General features: G+C 56.5%; 8 protein-coding genes and 1 non-coding gene across 9 annotated transcripts; 6 read left to right on the top strand and 3 right to left on the bottom strand.

Moving 5' to 3' along the window:
* Positions 1–891: 891 nt before the first annotated feature.
* Positions 892–4,249, top strand: SPSK_05869 (uncharacterized protein; the record flags this gene model as incomplete). Its single annotated transcript, XM_016732578.1, has 2 exons — positions 892–1,683; positions 1,763–4,249. The coding sequence occupies 2 exons, from the start codon at positions 892–894 to the stop codon at positions 4,247–4,249; spliced, it is 3,279 nt and encodes a 1,092-aa protein (XP_016591924.1).
* A 540-nt stretch (positions 4,250–4,789) lies between these two features.
* On the bottom strand, positions 4,790–7,814 carry SPSK_05903 (DNA replication regulator DPB11; the record flags this gene model as incomplete). Its single annotated transcript, XM_016732612.1, has 2 exons — positions 4,790–7,672; positions 7,752–7,814. The coding sequence occupies 2 exons, from the start codon at positions 7,812–7,814 to the stop codon at positions 4,790–4,792; spliced, it is 2,946 nt and encodes a 981-aa protein (XP_016591923.1).
* Positions 7,815–8,706: 892 nt separating this feature from the next.
* SPSK_06289 (uncharacterized protein) lies at positions 8,707–10,095 on the top strand (the record flags this gene model as incomplete). Its single annotated transcript, XM_016732995.1, has 1 exon — positions 8,707–10,095. The coding sequence occupies one exon, from the start codon at positions 8,707–8,709 to the stop codon at positions 10,093–10,095; it is 1,389 nt and encodes a 462-aa protein (XP_016591922.1).
* A 3-nt stretch (positions 10,096–10,098) lies between these two features.
* Positions 10,099–10,671, top strand: SPSK_06651 (uncharacterized protein; the record flags this gene model as incomplete). Its single annotated transcript, XM_016733352.1, has 1 exon — positions 10,099–10,671. One exon carries the CDS (start codon positions 10,099–10,101, stop codon positions 10,669–10,671), a length of 573 nt encoding a protein of 190 aa, XP_016591921.1.
* Positions 10,672–11,418: 747 nt separating this feature from the next.
* SPSK_06629 (uncharacterized protein) lies at positions 11,419–12,052 on the top strand (the record flags this gene model as incomplete). The annotated part of the gene is made up of 2 exons (XM_016733331.1): positions 11,419–11,689; positions 11,721–12,052. The coding sequence occupies 2 exons, from the start codon at positions 11,419–11,421 to the stop codon at positions 12,050–12,052; spliced, it is 603 nt and encodes a 200-aa protein (XP_016591920.1).
* Positions 12,053–12,478: 426 nt separating this feature from the next.
* Positions 12,479–12,576, bottom strand: SPSK_11195. Its single transcript has one exon. It is a non-coding gene; the product is annotated as a tRNA-Ser (tRNA).
* A 966-nt stretch (positions 12,577–13,542) lies between these two features.
* SPSK_06636 (FK506-binding protein 2) lies at positions 13,543–14,157 on the top strand (the record flags this gene model as incomplete). The annotated part of the gene is made up of 4 exons (XM_016733337.1): positions 13,543–13,732; positions 13,801–13,897; positions 13,966–14,039; positions 14,090–14,157. 4 exons carry the CDS (start codon positions 13,543–13,545, stop codon positions 14,155–14,157), a joined length of 429 nt encoding a protein of 142 aa, XP_016591919.1.
* A 324-nt stretch (positions 14,158–14,481) lies between these two features.
* Positions 14,482–15,894, bottom strand: SPSK_06283 (amidohydrolase; the record flags this gene model as incomplete). Its single annotated transcript, XM_016732989.1, has 2 exons — positions 14,482–15,568; positions 15,659–15,894. 2 exons carry the CDS (start codon positions 15,892–15,894, stop codon positions 14,482–14,484), a joined length of 1,323 nt encoding a protein of 440 aa, XP_016591918.1.
* A 623-nt stretch (positions 15,895–16,517) lies between these two features.
* Positions 16,518–17,645, top strand: SPSK_06413 (poly-gamma-glutamate synthesis protein (capsule biosynthesis protein); the record flags this gene model as incomplete). The annotated part of the gene is made up of 1 exon (XM_016733119.1): positions 16,518–17,645. One exon carries the CDS (start codon positions 16,518–16,520, stop codon positions 17,643–17,645), a length of 1,128 nt encoding a protein of 375 aa, XP_016591917.1.
* Positions 17,646–17,689: the final 44 nt, after the last annotated feature.

Below are 17,689 nucleotides of genomic sequence, written 5' to 3'. Positions count from 1 at the left end.
GACTTTTCTCGTTATCCGCAACAGTTTTCCGCTTCTGACTCTCTTACCACTACCTTCCGCATCTTGACGTTGGCCAACCAGTCCGTTTTTACCATCTATCACGTCTCACGCTCCTTTTCGCCCCGTCCTGTCTCGCCTCGTCTCGCTTGTCTATTTCTTTTTCATGTTTGTGCAAAGTCGTCGACATACCTATGAACCCCCCTGGCCGATGCCCAAACCGAGACACGATCGCCGCCCTCCGTTGCCAAGTCTTGATGTTGTTTGTCGCCGCCCACTATTAATCGCCCTTTTCGACTTTTATTTCCTTGCTGCTTTGTACTCGCTACTTTCATTTGCTCGCTCATTCTTATTTCTCATCCTTTCGTCTCATTGGAACAAACAGCCCGAGGCCGCGAGCCTGGTTATAAAGACCCTTTGAGCGGCCCTCTTTTCACAGCCACACTCCCTGACTCCTCCTCGTGTTGTGGGATATCGATCGCACACACGCTTTTCACAGCCCCGGAGCCTATCCAGCCCATCGAGCCCATCTAGCCCATCTGGACAAGGCCCCGGACCAAAAACTCAACACGTGTAACGTCACGACTCTCGATTGTCACGGAGATACTGGCGGGTGTCATTCGCAGAGACCTGTGTTGCCTGTTTCGTCCGTCCTGACCTCTTGTGAAGGCCATCCCCCCCCTTGTTGTTTAGCTTTGTTCGGTCTGATATCCCATCCTTCGGTTCTTTTCCCCCTCCTCCCCTTGCCTCGCGTCGCACTGTCTTTGTTGTTCGACACCTCTCCGATTCCCCGAGAGAAAACGCCCACCAATACGCCCTGCACAAGCTCAAGACGTGCCCATTTATCAGCAAGGCCACCAACCTTAAGCCGACACAGAGCCGCATTTCCAGGACATGACGGCTGGCAGAGCAAGCAACGCTGCCGCTATCGAAGCCATAGATGCCCAGGCTAGGTTCCTTTATCGCCGCCTACGCGACACTGGGCCAAGCCATGCTGGCCTTGCTGTGGCCAGCCGCTCGTTGCACACTGTCCTCAAAGATCTCCGCACGGAAGCCCGCGATCTGGGTAGTCTTCTCAATAAGTCATCGCCCATTTATTCCGTCGACGCCACGCGCGAGCTTCTCCCTCTCCTGGACCAAAGTGACATAACTCTGAAAGAAGTCATCGCTGCCCTTGGCAAGGACGTTCCTGGCTCTGGATCCAACAACAACAGTGCAAGCAGTTTAGGCGCTGAAACGGAGGGCAGCGCCGTCGCCGCAAATACGAGTGCCAAAGCATCCACTCCTCTCGCCACTGCCTCTTCTGTACTATTGCCTGGTGCTGAAATCGTAAGCCGCGAAAGCAACACAATTGCGCTCGCTTGCAGACAAATAGAAGACCAAACAAGGAAATTTATTACATTTCTCGACACCGTCAGTTTACGCAACCCACCAGAGACAATCACAGAAGCAACAACACGCTCCGCACCTCCGACTCGGCCGCCATCGATCTCGCCTATGCCCCCAGACGACGAAGACCTCGATACAATCAAAGACCGGGTCAACTCTATTGCTCTTCGGCTGTCACAGCAAGACTTGATCTCGTCTTCCCAGTTTGGCACAGCGTCTGTTGACGAGCTGTGGCAAGTGTTTTACACCGAGCTCATATACGAAGGATTCTCCACCGAAGCTCTTTCTGCAAACCAGGTACGTGCATCTCTTTTATCGGCAGTTCTTTTCTTTTCTTTTCTATTATCAGCTCTTTTAAAGAATGAGTGACTAACAGTCAATAAAGGAGGTCCTACGAGCGTACATTCAGGAACTCAAGTACAAGGGTCTCATCCAAGGGCACGAAGTCCCCCCATCACAACCCCCAGCCCAGGAAACAGTGCAAGCATTCCCGTCGCTTATGGTCCCTGGCCCGTCGCCTTCTACGCCTTTGCAGCGACCGAGGATCGAGGAAAGCAGCCCCAAAGAGGTTGTACAACCATTTGAAGGCAACGAGAAGTACCATCACTCGGTCAAGGAAAACCGCCTAATAGCCCTGCCCCAATACGACTACATTCCCTACCGACCTGCCACGGCCGCGACTCCGCCCACCCACCAAGAGGAGGAGCAGGGACAGCAAGCAACACAAGCAACGCAAGCAACGCAAGCAACGCAAGCAACGCAAGCAACGCAAGAAACACAAGAAACACAAGGAACGCAAGGAACAATGCCGTCCTCAAGAGACACATTGCCGGGAGACCGACTGCTCGTACTCTCTCCCGCCATCCTGGCAGCTAGAGCAAGCATGCCTCACACCATCCGTAGCCCGCCTCAACTACACTCACCCTCCTCGGGCGAGGGCTACACGCCGCCTTCCTCGTCCGACTCCGACTCTGACAATGGCTACCACAAAGACTTTTGCCTCATGTCAACAAGGGACCTGCTCGCCATTGACTGGCGTGCCCAGGAGAGGTTTGCAGCCCGAGTGGGTGTGACCTACCTCTACCCGCAGCTGCTTCAAGATGGCAGCCATGCCTCGCAACGTCCACCTTTTAAACCACTCGATCCGGCGTCAGCCAAGTATGAGGTCTCTCCAACTGCCGCAGCCCTTATTCGCCAGAATTCTTTACAAGATCATCTCAGACGCCCCGCGTCGACGTCACAAAGACCCATCCAGATCCCTTCTCAAAGGTCATCACATCAGCCTATCCTTCCTGCCGGCCTTTCCGTACCCACGGCAGATCACCCATACAGCACTTCGGCACCAGAAGCAGCTGCCGACCAGTCAGCCGCCTTTGGTATTGTTATGCCAGTGGGCACGTCCAAAGCCAAGCAGCCGCAGTACATGCTCAGCCTAGGACTCGCCCCTGATTCAAAGGGGAATTGCATCCCCCCGGATGCCATTTGGACAAGAATCAGCCGACGGCTCGTCTCGCCCGAGGTTCTTGAAAAGGCCGGCGTTCGCTATGAGGCACGGCCAACTTTTGTTGCGGTTCTTGGCATGCTGGACAAGAAAACCATTGCCGAATACGCGCGGCAGAGTGCAGAAGCGCGGAGATCTCGACACTCCTCGGCCTATGCACGGGCTCAGCTGCCGCGCAACAGCCCTCCAGACGACCGTCGCACATCATTCGGAGCTGGCCCAGCAGTGGATCCGAAGCCAAGGATGCGACGGATGCAGTCCATGCCTGACGTTAGCAACAGCGACGATCGGCGTAATGGCCCTGCACCCAACGCGAATGCCAACAAGGCCAGCACGTTTCCCCTGGACCGTGATGCAACAGCGTCAGCGAACGATGGTCGGAATAGGGACGGCGACAAAGGTTCGGCGTACCCGTTCATTGTGTCTCCGCCAACGACGGAGGCCAATGCAGGAGGTGTGACGCCCGAGGGATCGAATGCGCAGCCCGAGCCGCAACCCAAATCAATTCTCAAGAACAAAAACACGAACCAAGTGCGCTTCAAGGATGGCAAGTTAGTTGAGGTGGGCCCCGACGACACCGAGTCAGGCCCGTCGTCTCGCGACAAGAGCCACAGCGGCACCCACCACGGCCATGGCCACGGTCACAGCAGCAAGCACCGCGACCGGAGCCGGCACCGCGATCGAAGCCGGCACCGCGACTCGTCAACTCACCGTCACCGCGACTCGTCAAGACACCGCCACCGCGACCACAGTCGGACCCGCTCTGATGATGACGATCGCAGCCGCTGGCGTGATGATTTGGACCGTGACCGTGACCGCGACCGCGATCGAGATCGGGATCGTGATAGAAACCGAGAGCGCGACCGGGAACGTGATCGTGACAGAGAAAGAAGTCGCGACAAGGACGATGGCGACAAAGAGTATGACTCGCAACGACGACGACGACCCGATGAACGAAGCCGTGACCGAGGTGACAGCTCATCGCACGATCGCGACCGCAATCGGGATCGTGATCGCAATAGGTCGCGCGACCGAGACGAACGTGAACGGGAACGTGACCGAGACAGAGACCGAGACCGTGACCGTGACCGTGACCGTGACCGTGACCGCGATCGTGACCCTCGTCGCCTCCAGAGCCAACGCTCCTACCGCGACTTGTCTTCCCGCAACCGGGATGGCCGCGACTCTCGAGACTCTCGGGATCGCGACGGCCGCAACAGTCGTGATCGAAGCGACAAGGATGGCCGTGACCGTGACGGCGGCCGCAAGCGATTCCGCGACACGCTCAATGCTGCCGGTATTGGTGGTGCTGCTGGCAGTCTGTTCTCGGTGCTCACCGAGGCCGCATCCGGCTTTTTGTAAGGGTCACCTCTTACACTTCTTTTCATTTTTTTTTTTCTTATTTTTTTTTTTTGTATATTTACATTATAAATATTTATTTGTCACGATCAGATGGTTTTATTTTTAGTCTTCTTCGATTTTGTTGTTACTCCTTTATTTTGGATTTTTTTTTTTCTTGTCACGTCTTAATTTGGATAATACCTTTTTGTTTATGAATTCCCCTGTGGTTTATGAAATATGATGCTCATGATTTCGCTTTGCCTTGTTTATTTTTAACTTTGTTATGACTGATGATGGTTTATGAAATGGAGACGACTCTGCCACGATGCCCAATAATACATAGCACGAAACAATATAAGTGCAGCGTGTACTTTTTTTGGTTAATTTTTTTTTTTGAATTTCTTTGTACATTTGATTAAATGGATAACTTATGATAGCTTCTTTTTAATGTCAAGTGTCTTAGCAGAAACGCCACTTTGATGAACTTATGCCACAAAATCACAACGCTGGACTCTCGTACGCTTTATATTCTCCCATTGTTTTGTACCATCGATGCCTCCTTCACCGCAGCCGGCTGCTTCGTCGCACGCTTTGCCGCGCCTCGGCCAGTGCCTCTTCGGCCGTACCTGCGCGCAGTGCAGCATTGTCCTCCCTGCGACCAACGGCCGATGCCGTTGGCCTTGCCTCCCCCGTGTTCGCGTTGGCCGGTTGGGGGTCCGCACCGCCCATGATTTTGCGCATCAGCTGCTCCCGCATCCGCTCGGCTTCGGGGTCGAGGTACTGCACTTGGTTCTGTGTCGGCGGCAGGTCGGAGACGCCGGCGACAGCACTGCCGTCGTACCCGCGCGGCTCCGCCAGCACGTCGTTTTCCGGCACGGACATGCCCAACACGCTGCTGTGGGACCGACCAAACCCGGATCCCCGTTTGGTTTGGTGCGACGGCAGCAGCTGCTGGTTGGACGGCTGCTGCTGGAGAGCGGCGATGGACTTGGCGGGCGCGCCGCCGGTGTCTTTGATGAGGTCGTCAATGGAGATCCCCATGGGAATGGCTGGTTGGTGGTATTGGTGGCCGAGGCCGTCGCTGGCCACACGGCCAAGAACAGGCCGATGGACGGCCTTTGTGGATGCTGCTGCTGTCCTTGCTGTTGCGCTTCGCTTCATCGTCGTAGATGTGTTTGCTGATTTTGGCTGCTGTTGTTGCTGTTGCTGTTGCCGTTGTAGGCTTTGTTGTCGCATCTGCTTAAGCGGCGACACTTTGCTACTGCCCACGCCTCCTCCATCGTCGCTATCGATGAAGCCGTCCGAGTCACCGGCGGCCGAGTCGGCAATCTCGCTGTGCACGCGGTTCAGTGGCTGTCGTGGTTTCGGCTGTTGCTGTTGTCGCAGCTGCGGTGCTGGTACTGATGCAGGTTGCGCCAATTCGACGGGTCGCCGAGAAGGCGGCGAATCGGAATCGGACCGAAAGGGATTATTGACGAGCGGCTGCTGTGCTGCTGATGGAGCCACAGACAATGTTTGCAGGTCGACGTCTTTGTTGTATGTTGTCTGCGCAGCGGCAGCCGTCGTCGTGCTGATTGGCGGGAGAAGAGGCTCCTCCTGGTGGGACTGCGCTGTTTCATAAGGAGCCGTCGGGTCCAAGTCCGTCTCATTTCCGTTGTTCTTCGGACCGCCTTCTTCGTCTTGTTGATCTTGGGCACCGGCAGAATGCAACGTTCGAGGACTAGCCACGACGAGGGTCGGGACGGTGAATGCCAACGTCGGCTCCGGGTTGGATGGTTGTGCCTTCGCCGTGGATGGCCGGACAGCCGGGCCGTTGAGGCTGCTTGGATTTTGCCGCAGCTGTGGGAAGAGGTAGTCACCAACGGGGACCAGTGTCCCCGACTTGATACAGGCTTGTAGCCACTTGGCCTCGACGACGGGCACCTTCCAGGAGAGTGCGAGCTCGAGTTTTTGTTTTCGCACTGCCGGCAGTGACGTCACCACGAGCACGGAGCACTGCGCCGTGAACCGCTCCTCGTACTTTGCGCCGAGCTGCCGGACAGTCTTGTCAATCTGGTTGAGATCAACGCCTGTGAAGCCCGATGAGCAAATAGACAGCGTGGCGAAGCCCGGGATGGGAAATACGGCGAATGGACGGCCGATCGTGCCTGGATTCGGCGCTTGCGCCAGTGTTGTGGACGGCCCTCCACTGAGTGCGTACTGCTTCTTGTGCAGGCACCGTTCGATAAAAAATTCTGTGACAAGGAGGACATCGTTGGCCACGGCTGGATGTGTCTCCGGCCGCTCCTCCTGTGGCACAATGACGTGCTGGAAGAGTGGTGTATCTGGCCGTCTTGAAGCGATTGCTGCCATTTCGGCGAGGGACGACGCAATGGCGCCGCCCATGGTCGCCACAGCACCAGCGAGGACGTTGGTCCGCTCTGGGCTGAAGCCGTGTATACAAAATATGGACGTGGAGAGCACACCCCCGTTCGATACGTCCTCGGCAGGTGGCGCCGGTGCTTTTTGTGGTGGCTTCCGAATGTCGGCGCCATTTGTAGGCTTGGAAGAGTCAGCAGCTGGCGTTGCGCTCTTCCTTGCTTCTGTGGCAGCGGCTTGGGGCGGAGCTGGCCCGGCCGCAGGGGATGGCTGTGCTGGCTTTCCTAGAATGTCACCCCATAGGTCGTCCCGCTGCACGGAGAGCTTCTGGCTTGTCGTTTTGCGCAGTTTTCGTTGACCATTCTGCTTTTCGGCGGCAGCTGCCTGGGCGGCGGCATCGCGTAGACGCTTGCCGAGGATCGAGGCTGTCCGCTCGGCGTTGTTGCGCCCCCACGCATCTTTGCCCCGTTCGTTCGCCGGGAGGCGTGGATCGTACTTGGACTCGTCCAAGATCATGCCGCGCGCCACGCTGTCGTGCAGCCACTCAATGGCCACGGTCTTGATGTTCCAGTGCAGCGCCGCGTTGTACTTTTTGCCCTCGGGCTTGTTGACAATCAAGTGTGTCACGGCGCGCGTCAAGTCGCCGCTGTAGACGCCGCCGTTGTCGACGATCAAAGCAATGACGGCCTGCCTGTCTTCTTCTTCAAAGCCCGTCACGGAGCACAGCAGCCGGCCGCGCTTGGCCGCCGCGGCGTCCCCGGGCTCACCACCACCCTCATTGTTGTTGCCGCCCGCACCAGCCTCGTCGGCTTCGTCTGGTCCCGCGGGAAGACCGCCGTGGACTTCAAACGTGCGCAGCTGCCAGGCTGCCTCGAGCGCGGGGAAGTCGATGGGGGCGTCGCGTGTCCAGAGATCTCTCACGGCGTCGACCCAGCCGACACACATGGGCTTGATGTCTGGGCGGTCGAGGGCGACATGGCGGTATTTGGGAGTGTTGTAGTCGCCGACGATAAGGTGGGTGACCTCATGGGTCAGATCGTTTTTGTGGACGCCGCCGAGTTCTTCGACCTTTTTGGCGAGGGAGGTCTGGAGTTGTTAGAAGGCACGTTGCGGGCCCAACACACGGGACACAGCTCCGTAGAGCCAGATAAATTTAGAGACGCACCCTGAGGTCGACGGGAATGCTGGTGCAGCAGAGGACGACGCCTGCAAACGGCGCAGATTCCATGGACGGGACCGCCGGCAGGCAGAGCGAGACATGAGACGGCGGCAGATCGCAGAAGACGGCGTTGTTGGCGAGGAACAGGAGTCAAGTGTCATGCGTCGTGTGTCATGTATCGTTTACCGTTGTCGTCGTGGGTGGGCTACTCGTTTCAATCGTCGGTCGTCAAGTCGTGTCCAGTGCGTGTTTGGCGTTTTTGGTGGTTTGATGTTTTTGGTTGTCTTCATTTTCAGCCATTTTAGGTGGAATCGTCGCGTCGCGTCAAGATGCAGACAGAAAGTGCGACTGGCTACCAAAATGACGCGGCGATTAGTCATTAGCGGAGTGGTCGCCCGCGACAGCCGCTGGAGGTAGGCACGACCCCGCTAGACGCAAACAACATCTCTTACTATGGTCGGCTTCCATATGATATTGTCAACAACGACGCAACACGTACTGGAGACGGTTGTCTAACCTATTCTTTGCCACAGACCACATGGCAAGCTGCTATGATAGAAATGCCGTGAACATTTCTTTGAGGCCAGGCCCAATTCGTTGCATCTTATCAGATATAATGGAGACGCCTTTGTACCAAGTCGCTTCCTTCCCGAGCGGGAAAGATCGACCATGATGATGATGCCTTGTACGGGTAGCTCTTGCCTCTGTTTTGGACGAAGCAAGCGCCCGGTCGAGCCTTCCTGTTGGCCGTCCGTTGGCTGGCTGCATCATTACTATGGTGACGTTGCCTCATTGTCAATCCCCCTTTTCCTTCTCACAATACTTTAAGTAACACCATCTACCACGTATCTTTGCTATCTCATGTTTTGTCCGCCGCAACAGAATTAACTACTCCCGTTCGCCTTCACAATACCCGGCTTACATGACCTCGACCCTTGACAAATGTACTCTCGACTCCAAGATGCCGGCAATACTGCGTTGGGTGCCCGACCTAGCCTTGACGCCGACGGTACGGTGGAGGATACGAAGTCACACCAAGTTCATTATGGGCCTTACGGTCTTTTACGGCTTTATGATTTTATTACAGCCTCGATTTTTACCGCCGCAGTTGTGGGTCGGCGACACAGCGTGGCGTTTCGTTCCCGTTCATCCGCACCCCATCACGAAGCTGATTGAGGATGCCCAGTCCGAATGGCAGCGGATCCTGGACAGCGGCGTCAGAAGCACTCCCGAGGCCGCACGCGAATACCGCAAGCGCCGCGGCCGCGACCCGCCGCCCGGTTTTGACGCCTGGGCGTCGTCGGCCTTGAGGTTGAATTCGGTGATTGTGGAGCGATTTTTCGACCGCATCTACAAGGATCTTGCGCCATTTGGGGCGCTGCAGCCCAGTGAAATGCGCTTCATGACGTATTCGCAACCAAATGTGATCCGGATCCGCGACGGCCGGGTGGACTTTTATGCCGACTACACGGGCAATACCGGTTGGCTCAGGACATGGGTCAGTTTTATGGATGAGTTTGCTATGCAGCTGCCGGACATGGACATCCCCGTCAATGTCATGACCGCCCCGCGGCTGGCCGTCGACCGCCAGACAATCAACGAAACATCTTTTTTTAAAGATTCGATGCCCGGCGGCCGCCGTGCGCTCAGCGATGTCATCGTCACCTACTCCGACTTAAAGGACAGCCCCTCCGTCCACCCTGGCAAAATCAAGCTCAATTATACCCATGACTGGGAGACATCTGGCCTCAGCGGCGATCCAAAGGCGTACTGGCTACATTACCGCAGAACCTGTCATCTAGGCAGCGCTGCCCGTGATTTGGGATTGAGCTTAGAGCCAAGCATCCGTGAGGTCTTTCCCGGCACACTCAACCCCAATTATACGACCAGTGGATACATAACCAACGTGACAGCAGCGCGTGATCCGTGCCATCAGCCGTACATACGGGCCATGTACGGACTCTTTGTTGAGTGCGAGCATGTCTCGACGAGCAGCTCCCTGATGCCCATCTTTTCGGGCAGCAAGCTTCCAGGGAACAACGACATCCTGCTGCCAAGTCCTGTATACTTGGACAAGAAGAAAGCGCCTCTCGTCTTTGATGACGCGAATACACCGGCTTGGAACGCCAAGATGGACCACCTGTACTGGCGGGACAAGGCAACCGGTGGCGTGGCTCGAGCGCACAGCTGGTGGCGGTTTCAGCGGCACCGGTTTGTGCAGATGACCGACGGCGTCCGGGCCCGCGAATTCTACAACGACGGCAAGATGAATGCGCCGAGTTTTAACTTGCCGGACGTTGACGATTACAAGTGCATGTACCCGGAAGCCTTTCAGCATCATGACATCTAGAACATGCGGACGTGGCTGCAAGGGGCGACGGACATTGGATTCTCGGACATGATGTGCAATCCGCGGCTGTACATGGATTCGATCAACATGGTCCCCAACAAAACGTGCAACTACACGGACACGTTGATCAGCATCAAGCCCTGGCCGGAAGACGACGACTTCAACAAGCACAAACTCGCGGCGGACATTGACGGCACCATACCCAGCGTACAGTGGCTGAACCTGCTGAACGGGGGCACGGTGCCGATCAAAGCGACGCTCCTTGCCGAATGGCACGACGACCGCCTGCAGCCGTGGGTGCACTACGTGCCGATGGACATGTCCTTTATAGACGTGTACGGTCTCCTGGACTACTTTATCAAGCCCAAGAACCACAATTACGACGACTACGACCAGACATCGCAGCGGATTGCCGAGGCGGGCGCTGCCTGGGCCGCGAAATGGCTGCGGCGCGAAGACATGCGGTTGTACACTTGGCGGCTGCTCCTCGAGTATGCACGGCTGATGGACGACCAGCGCGAGCGCATGGGCTATGTGGGCGACCTCATGGACCAGGCCAAGGAGGGCCATGGCTAGTGGTGGGAATTATGATCCCGTTGCTTTTGCGACTTCCTTTGGCCGTCATTCTTTCGCTCCCCTGTCAGCTCGAGTAATGTTCTTTTTGTGGTTCCGCACTTTATTTTCGCCGGCATTCTTCATTTTCCCGCAGTCTTTAACTTTTTTTCATTGCCGTCGAATATGGGGAAGCGGGGCCAGGATGACCGAGAAGGGGCACAAGGAGAAAAGGAAATAATTAAAGGCCCTCGTCTTTTTGTGTTTAACCGTTTGGGTGGCGTGCACTGTATTTTTTTTTTTTTTCGCTACTGCTGTTTCACGTCATCAACGACATTAGCCCGTGCATCCTTGTCGAGCTTATTTGATTTCGTCCCTACTTTTTGTTGGTTCTATTTCTGGACGTTTTGGTAGTCGAGCGATTCTACATGCAACTGCCGGAGACGCAAGGCAGACCGAATGGAGTAATCATCTATTGCACGGTCCGCCGTCTGCGAATACCAGCTCGCTTCTAGAAGATTGTGTCACTTGACAGTTTATACGAGTGCAACTCTTAGTTCTCCTCTCTGATTCTCGTTTACGGAACACTGCCACTATTTGCTCGGTACCCCCATTTTTGGCGCAGTTCTTTCTACGTCTCGTTTCTCTTTCAATCCTCTTTTTTTAACCCTTTCCGCTTCCATTTGTTTCTGGCATTTCTCTTCTTTTGTTCGTCACTTGCCGTCTCACCTCGACATTCCTCCACAGCTCCCATTCCAAGATCATCTCACAATGATCGCCGCCACGTCTCTCCTCGCCCTGGCGTTTGCCGCAGCCTCGGGCCTTGCCGCCCCCCTCGACGTACCGGCCGGCTACAAGATTGTCTACATCACGTCCAACGTCAACGCCAAGTTCGTCGTCCAGCCCAAGGCGGCCAAGGCCGGTTCGGCGGTCGTCGTGCAGACCCTGACGAGCAAACCCGAGCAGCAGTGGTACGTCAAGGACGGCGCCAGCAAGATCCAGCTGGCGGGGACGACGCTGTGTCTGGATGCCGGAGCCAAGTGTAAGTAGTCCCCCAAGGCAAGGCCACTGAGTCGCCGCCAGAGCGAAGGCGGCGAACAGTCCGCCTCTCCATGCCTCCCAATATGCATCTGCTGACGTTGTTGCGCTGTGCTCCCCAGCCAAGTGGAAAGACATGGCCGCCCTGGTGATTAACGACTGCGCCGACACGGCCGAGGGCCAGAACTTTGACATCAAGGCGGACGGGCGCATCGCGGTGGCGGCGTCGAGCCCGCAGGAGTGTGTGGACCTGCAGTACATGCGGGCGACGGCCAACAACCCGGTGGGCCTGTACTCGTGCGCGGGCCTCGGCAACGCGGGTGCGGGCGACAAGGGCATCAACTGGCCGCTGGTGGCAGCGACATAAGAGGACGGGGAACGGGACTGGAGAGACGTGCTGAGGCCGAGGAAGTAGAGAGGCGACAGAGATGGATTTTCCAGGCGTTTGTAGTTGGTCGGTGGATGACGTTACAACATAAGGCAACAGCCGAATCTACTACTGATCGCTTCCACGACCCCAAAACCGTTTTGTGTTTTGTGCTGTTGGTGAATGTATTGTCGCGATTCTTTTCCTGTTTGGGCACTTACACGAAGTTAGCGTACATTGAGGCATCGCCATTCACTGAATTACAGCAGTATTCTCTCGTACATAGGACGAGCTGTTTCGGAGTTCTCCGCTTGTTTTCATGTAAAAAAAATGTCAAAAAACTCCTGAACTGAAAATTGTTGCCTTTGAGTCCTTCTCGTGCTCCTAAAAAGAAATATCGACGCAAAAAATGACAAAAATAAAAAACGACACAGGCATGGTTCGAACATGCGCGGCCGAAGCCATGAGATAGGATTGAATCAGGAAATTCAAGTCTCACCCATTAACCACTCTGGCACTGTGCCTTTTTCAGTTAGAATTGTAAATATTTAGCGCCAATTTCAGTTTATTATACCAAGATGTAATGTCACATGACAGTCGTATTCGAGGTAGGTAGTAAAATGATGCAAAATTGTTCGCAAAACGAAAAGGAATGAAATCAGACAACGATTGAAATAGATATCTGTGCGTCAAGTAGGCTTGTGTCAAGGGAGCGTTTAGATAAAGTATGGGCTTTGTGTTCTTTTCAATTCCAGGAATGACGGTGGGGACGTAGTGTAAAAAGAAATGGGAAGAGAGGAAAAGGTAACAGGAAAGAGGAAACAGGAAAGGAGCGACAGATGAATCGAGAGCGAGAAAATAGTTTTCGTTTCATTTATATGCGATGGTTGAAGAGGCTGGGCCACGTCGCCGTTTGTCTCTGGTCGATTGCTGTCGTTAACCGTTTGTTGGGCGGATGCCGTGTGCCGGTTTGTGCAACAATTCGGTCCCAACGACAAAAAGGAGTGGCACCGGCAGTGGTACCGATAGATAAAACGAAAATTGGGACTTGTAGAAATTGTTGGTAAAGAGACGCATTTGGTGCCTCGTACCTCGGCTGAAGCGACATCACGACCATAGAAAATGCAAGGAGACAGCAACAAGAGCGGATGTTTGTGAAAGGAAGCGAGGATGAGGGCCCCCATCAGGGCATGCTTTACTGGTTGGGACATAAACAATAAGACTTAAATCTAAATACAAGGGGCGCAGCGTCCGGCTGCACAGGACGGAAGACCAGACCCATGGGGCTGTGTAGATGCCGAAGACGATTGAACCGCTGCAATTAGCCATGCGGGAGAAGGACGTAAGAAATTCATGATAGAATATGAACGTGGTTTTATTTGTCCGTGACGTGATGCAGTTCAATCTTCTACAGTCAGGTCGTCACGTTCGCACCTTTTGTTACTTCTTTCGTCGTTTCGCCATAGACGCCTCACACCACCACCCCCACGATGAAGCTCGCCTCCGTTTTCGTCGCCTTGTCGTCCGCATCCATGGCCTGGACGGCCACTGTGCCTGGCGGCACAGACATTATCGTCGACATCACGCACAAAGTGGAATGCGACCGCAAGACGCGCACCAACGACGTCATCTCCATGACCTACTCCCTCAGCCTGCTGGACGGGACCAAGATCGAGTCAAGTGGGTACCGCAGACAGTCCTAGGCAGGACGGTGATGCTACCAGCCATACTGACAAATGGACGGACAGCCGCCCCTGGCGAGACGTTTACCTTTACACTGGGTGTCGGGGAAGTGATTGTCGGCTGGGACGTGGGCTTGCTCGACATGTGTGTGGGCGAGAAGAGGTGAGCTCAGGGCGATAGACACTGTCCTTTGTCCACAGAGTCCCTTGCTATACTGACAAGCCGGCCAGAAAACTCACAATTCCGCCTGCGTTTGGTTACGGCCCGGATGCCATCGGGCCCATTCCTGGAAACTCCACGCTTGGTACGTCCCCATGCTCATTGTATTGTCTGTCCTTGTGGCTAACGTGGCAGTCTTTGACACCGAACTCATCAACATCAAGGGCGTGCCCAAGCCGACCTGGTCAGTGCCAACTCCATAGACGTCTGATGGGACGCGGTCGACTTCTTAGATAGTACTATGGCACGCCGCCAACGTACCACTTGCATCACGTCTAAGCTGACAAGGCGTTGTTTTCACTTTGATATTTAATGAAAATGGATGTATCATGAGTACTCTCTTTCACAGAGTTGGGCATCACTTGATCGACCAGGGAAGATAGGCTGGTCAATGCTCCCCGTCTTTCCACTATCATAACAATTTAATCACCATACGTTGCAATGACGTCTTCATTGGCTGATAACGTTGATTCGTATATACAGGTCTGACTAGAAAGGAAATCAGTGTCTTCTCGCCGTCGAGGACTTCAATCACAGCCCACCCAGGTGTGGTCGTCCTCGTACATGTTGACGCCCTTGCCGTTCTGCTTCCACACCACGCCGTCCTTCATCACAAAGTCGACGCGCCGAAACGCCCGCAGGTCCTCGCGCGGGTCCGTCGTCAGCGCAATCAGGTCCGCGCGCACGCCCGCGGCCAGCCACCCAAAGGGCACGCCGCACAGCTCGCCGCCGCACGCCTCCCAGCCCCCCACCGTGCACGCCTCCAGCACGTCCTCGAGCGGGAGCCCGCAGCCCTCGACCATGAGCTCAATCTCGCGCGCGTTCTGGCCGTGCGGGTACGTGCCCGTGTCGCCGCCGACGGCCAGGCGGACGCCCATCTGGTGTGCGAGGGTGGTCTGCGCCAGGATTGCGGGGAACCGCTTGGCGTGCAGGCGCTCGCAGACGGCCAGGGTCGGCACAAGCAGGCAGCCGCGGTCCACCATTTGCTGGAACAGGGCCGCGTCGGCGTAGTAGGCGTGCTCAATGGTGTGCACGCCGGCGGCGACGGCCATGCGCGCGCCGTCGATGGTGCCGGCATGGCAGGCCACGGGCGCGCGGCCGAGGCGGGCCTCGCGCACGATGGCGTCCATCTCCTCCTGCGCAAAGACGACAATGTCCGGGTTGGGGTCGGCCGGCGGGTGCGTGGCGCTCACCACGTACGGGTGCTGCTGCGCCGGCGGGTAGCGCATGATGCGCCGGCGGTAGTCGGCAAAGAACTTGATCACGTCGGCGCCGGCCGCCAGCCGCCGCCGCACCGCCTTGCGCGCCTCGTCCACGCCGTCCACGGCCTCGCCGCCGCGCGGGTAGCACACGCCGTTGGCGTGGTTCTCCGTGCGCAGCTCGTACGAGCCGGTGCTGGCGAGGGCGCGCGTGGCCACAAACAGCCGCGGGCCCGGGATGAGCCCCCGGTTGATACAGTCGCGAATCTGCGCGTCCGCCTCGCCCATGGACTCGGAGCTGAGGTCGCGGTACGTCGTGTAGCCCGCGAGAAGGGCCGTGCGGCAGTGCTGCGCGGCGCGCAAAATGCGCTCGGCATTGCTCTCGTCGCGCTTCTGGTTCAGCGACGGGCGTTCGCTGGTAACAAGTCGTGTTCATTAGTACGGTAAACAAGACGAGGCGGCACGCCCAAAAACAACGAGAAAACGGTCTCTGGCCGGGACGCACTCGTAGCTGTGCAGAAAGATGTGGGCGTGGGCGTCCACAAGACCCGGCATCACCACCTTGCCGCGCAGGTCAATGTCGCCGGCGGGCACAACATCACCCAGAGCGCCCGGTGAGCGCGGCTCGACCTTGACGATATTTCCCGAGACCGGGTCGACCGTGATGGACACGTCGGAGACAAACTTCTTTTGCTTGGGGTCGAAGAGTGTCGACGTGTGCACTGTGTATGGAGCAGACATGGTGTTGGGAGATGTGGGCTGGTCAAAATGTTGTCTCGTGAATGCCGTCTCGCGTTGTTGGCAAACAAAATAACTGCTTGTCCTGGGGCTCTCTTTTATTGTCAACTTTTCTTTGATCTGAAGCTGGATTGTTGATCTTCTTGTTATTCATTTCTCACTTACCTCGGACACTCGTCTACGTCTCTTGCAACAAGACGAGCTGTTCTCCGAAAACGTCGTAGCTTGCCGCTGTTTTGCCGTTCCTGGTCGTGTTAATCGGGCCATGAGTAGATCGGCCTTACTCCTAGTCACGGCAACCTCACGCGCGCATAACTCCGGCCCCCTCACTTACACACATTTGGGAGCCGAGACCTACTCCAGAATGTCGTTCCGAAGAAAGTGTTGCCGACCATTGGAAGCATTCGTATTGACTTCTCGCTCATCACCACATGTCTGTACCGAGGACAAATTTCGTGGTGGCTGTCCTTGACTGTATTCCAAGCTCTACGTTTTGACACAAAAAACAAATCCAAGACTCAAAAGCAAGTTATGAAAACTGGCCGAGGCCCCAAGATAAATACATGACTAAAAAAGAAACTCTGTAAACAAACACAGCACAAGCACACCACTACCCACCATCCAAAATGCCCATCTCCGTTGTTGTCGGCGGCGACGTCGTCATCAATGGCCCGCTGCACCGGCCCATCGCCGCCAACCCGGTCTACCGCGAGCTGCACACCGCCGACGCCAACTTTGTGAACCTCGAAATGCCGTTTGCCTCACCGACGGCCGCCGCCAACACTGACACCTACGGCGCCGAGAAGCTGATTGCGCTGCACGCGGATCCGTCGCATGCGCCCGTGCTGCGCGATCTGGGCTTGGACGTCGTGACGGTGGCCAACAACCACGGCATGGACTTTGGCGTGGGCGGCCTGCGCACGACCCTCCAAGCACTGGACGGCGTGGGGATTGCCCACGTCGGCGGCGGCGAGACCCAGGCGGAGGCTTTTGGCGTTGTCGTCCAAAAGGGCATCGCCTTTCTCGGCGTCACGACGACGCTGCCCAACGGCAGCGGTGCCGGGCGCGCGCGACCTGGCCTCGCCGGCGTGCGCGTCTTCACCAAGTACGTGGTGGACACGGTGTCGCTGGACGAGTCGCCCGGGATGGCGCCGTTTGTGGAGACGCAGACGTACGCGGCGGACGAGGCGGTGCTGCTCGACGCGATCCGGCAGGCGGCCGCCCGCACAGACGTGTCGGTCGTCGTCGTTGGCATTCACTGGGGCGTGCCGTATGGGTGGGTGGCCGCCACGCAGGACGAGATTGCACAGTACCAGCGGCCACTGGCACGGGCCATGGTGGACGCCGGTGCGTCCGTCGTTGTGGGCCACCACCCGCACGTGGTGCAGGGCGTCGAATTGTATCGCGGTGCACCCATCTTTTACAGCCTGGGCAACTTTATCTTTAGTAACGACATTGTGACACCGGATGAGACGTTCCGGACATACCCGCCGTACGAATGGGGCAGTCTGCAAAAGACACTGTCGAACATTGGGTCTTTGGCGCGGCTCGAGTGGGACGAGGGCAAACTGACGGGCTGTGTCATGATCCCAGTGACAGTGGAGGCCGACGGTGAGCCAACCTACGCCACGGCGGCCGACGCCGAGGTGCTCGTGGCACGCGTGCGCAGCATGTCGCAGGCGTATGGCGCGGCTGTCGAGCTGGTCCAGACCAGCGACGGACACTATGCCATTCGTGTGACGGAGGCAAAGTAAATAGAGCAAAACAATAGAGGCTATTCGCTGTTGAAACGTTCATG

Source organism: Sporothrix schenckii, assembly GCF_000961545.1.
Source record: "Sporothrix schenckii 1099-18 chromosome Unknown Cont38, whole genome shotgun sequence".
Classification (NCBI taxonomy): domain Eukaryota; kingdom Fungi; phylum Ascomycota; class Sordariomycetes; order Ophiostomatales; family Ophiostomataceae; genus Sporothrix; species Sporothrix schenckii.
This window is presented reverse-complemented; position numbering and strand designations above follow the sequence as displayed.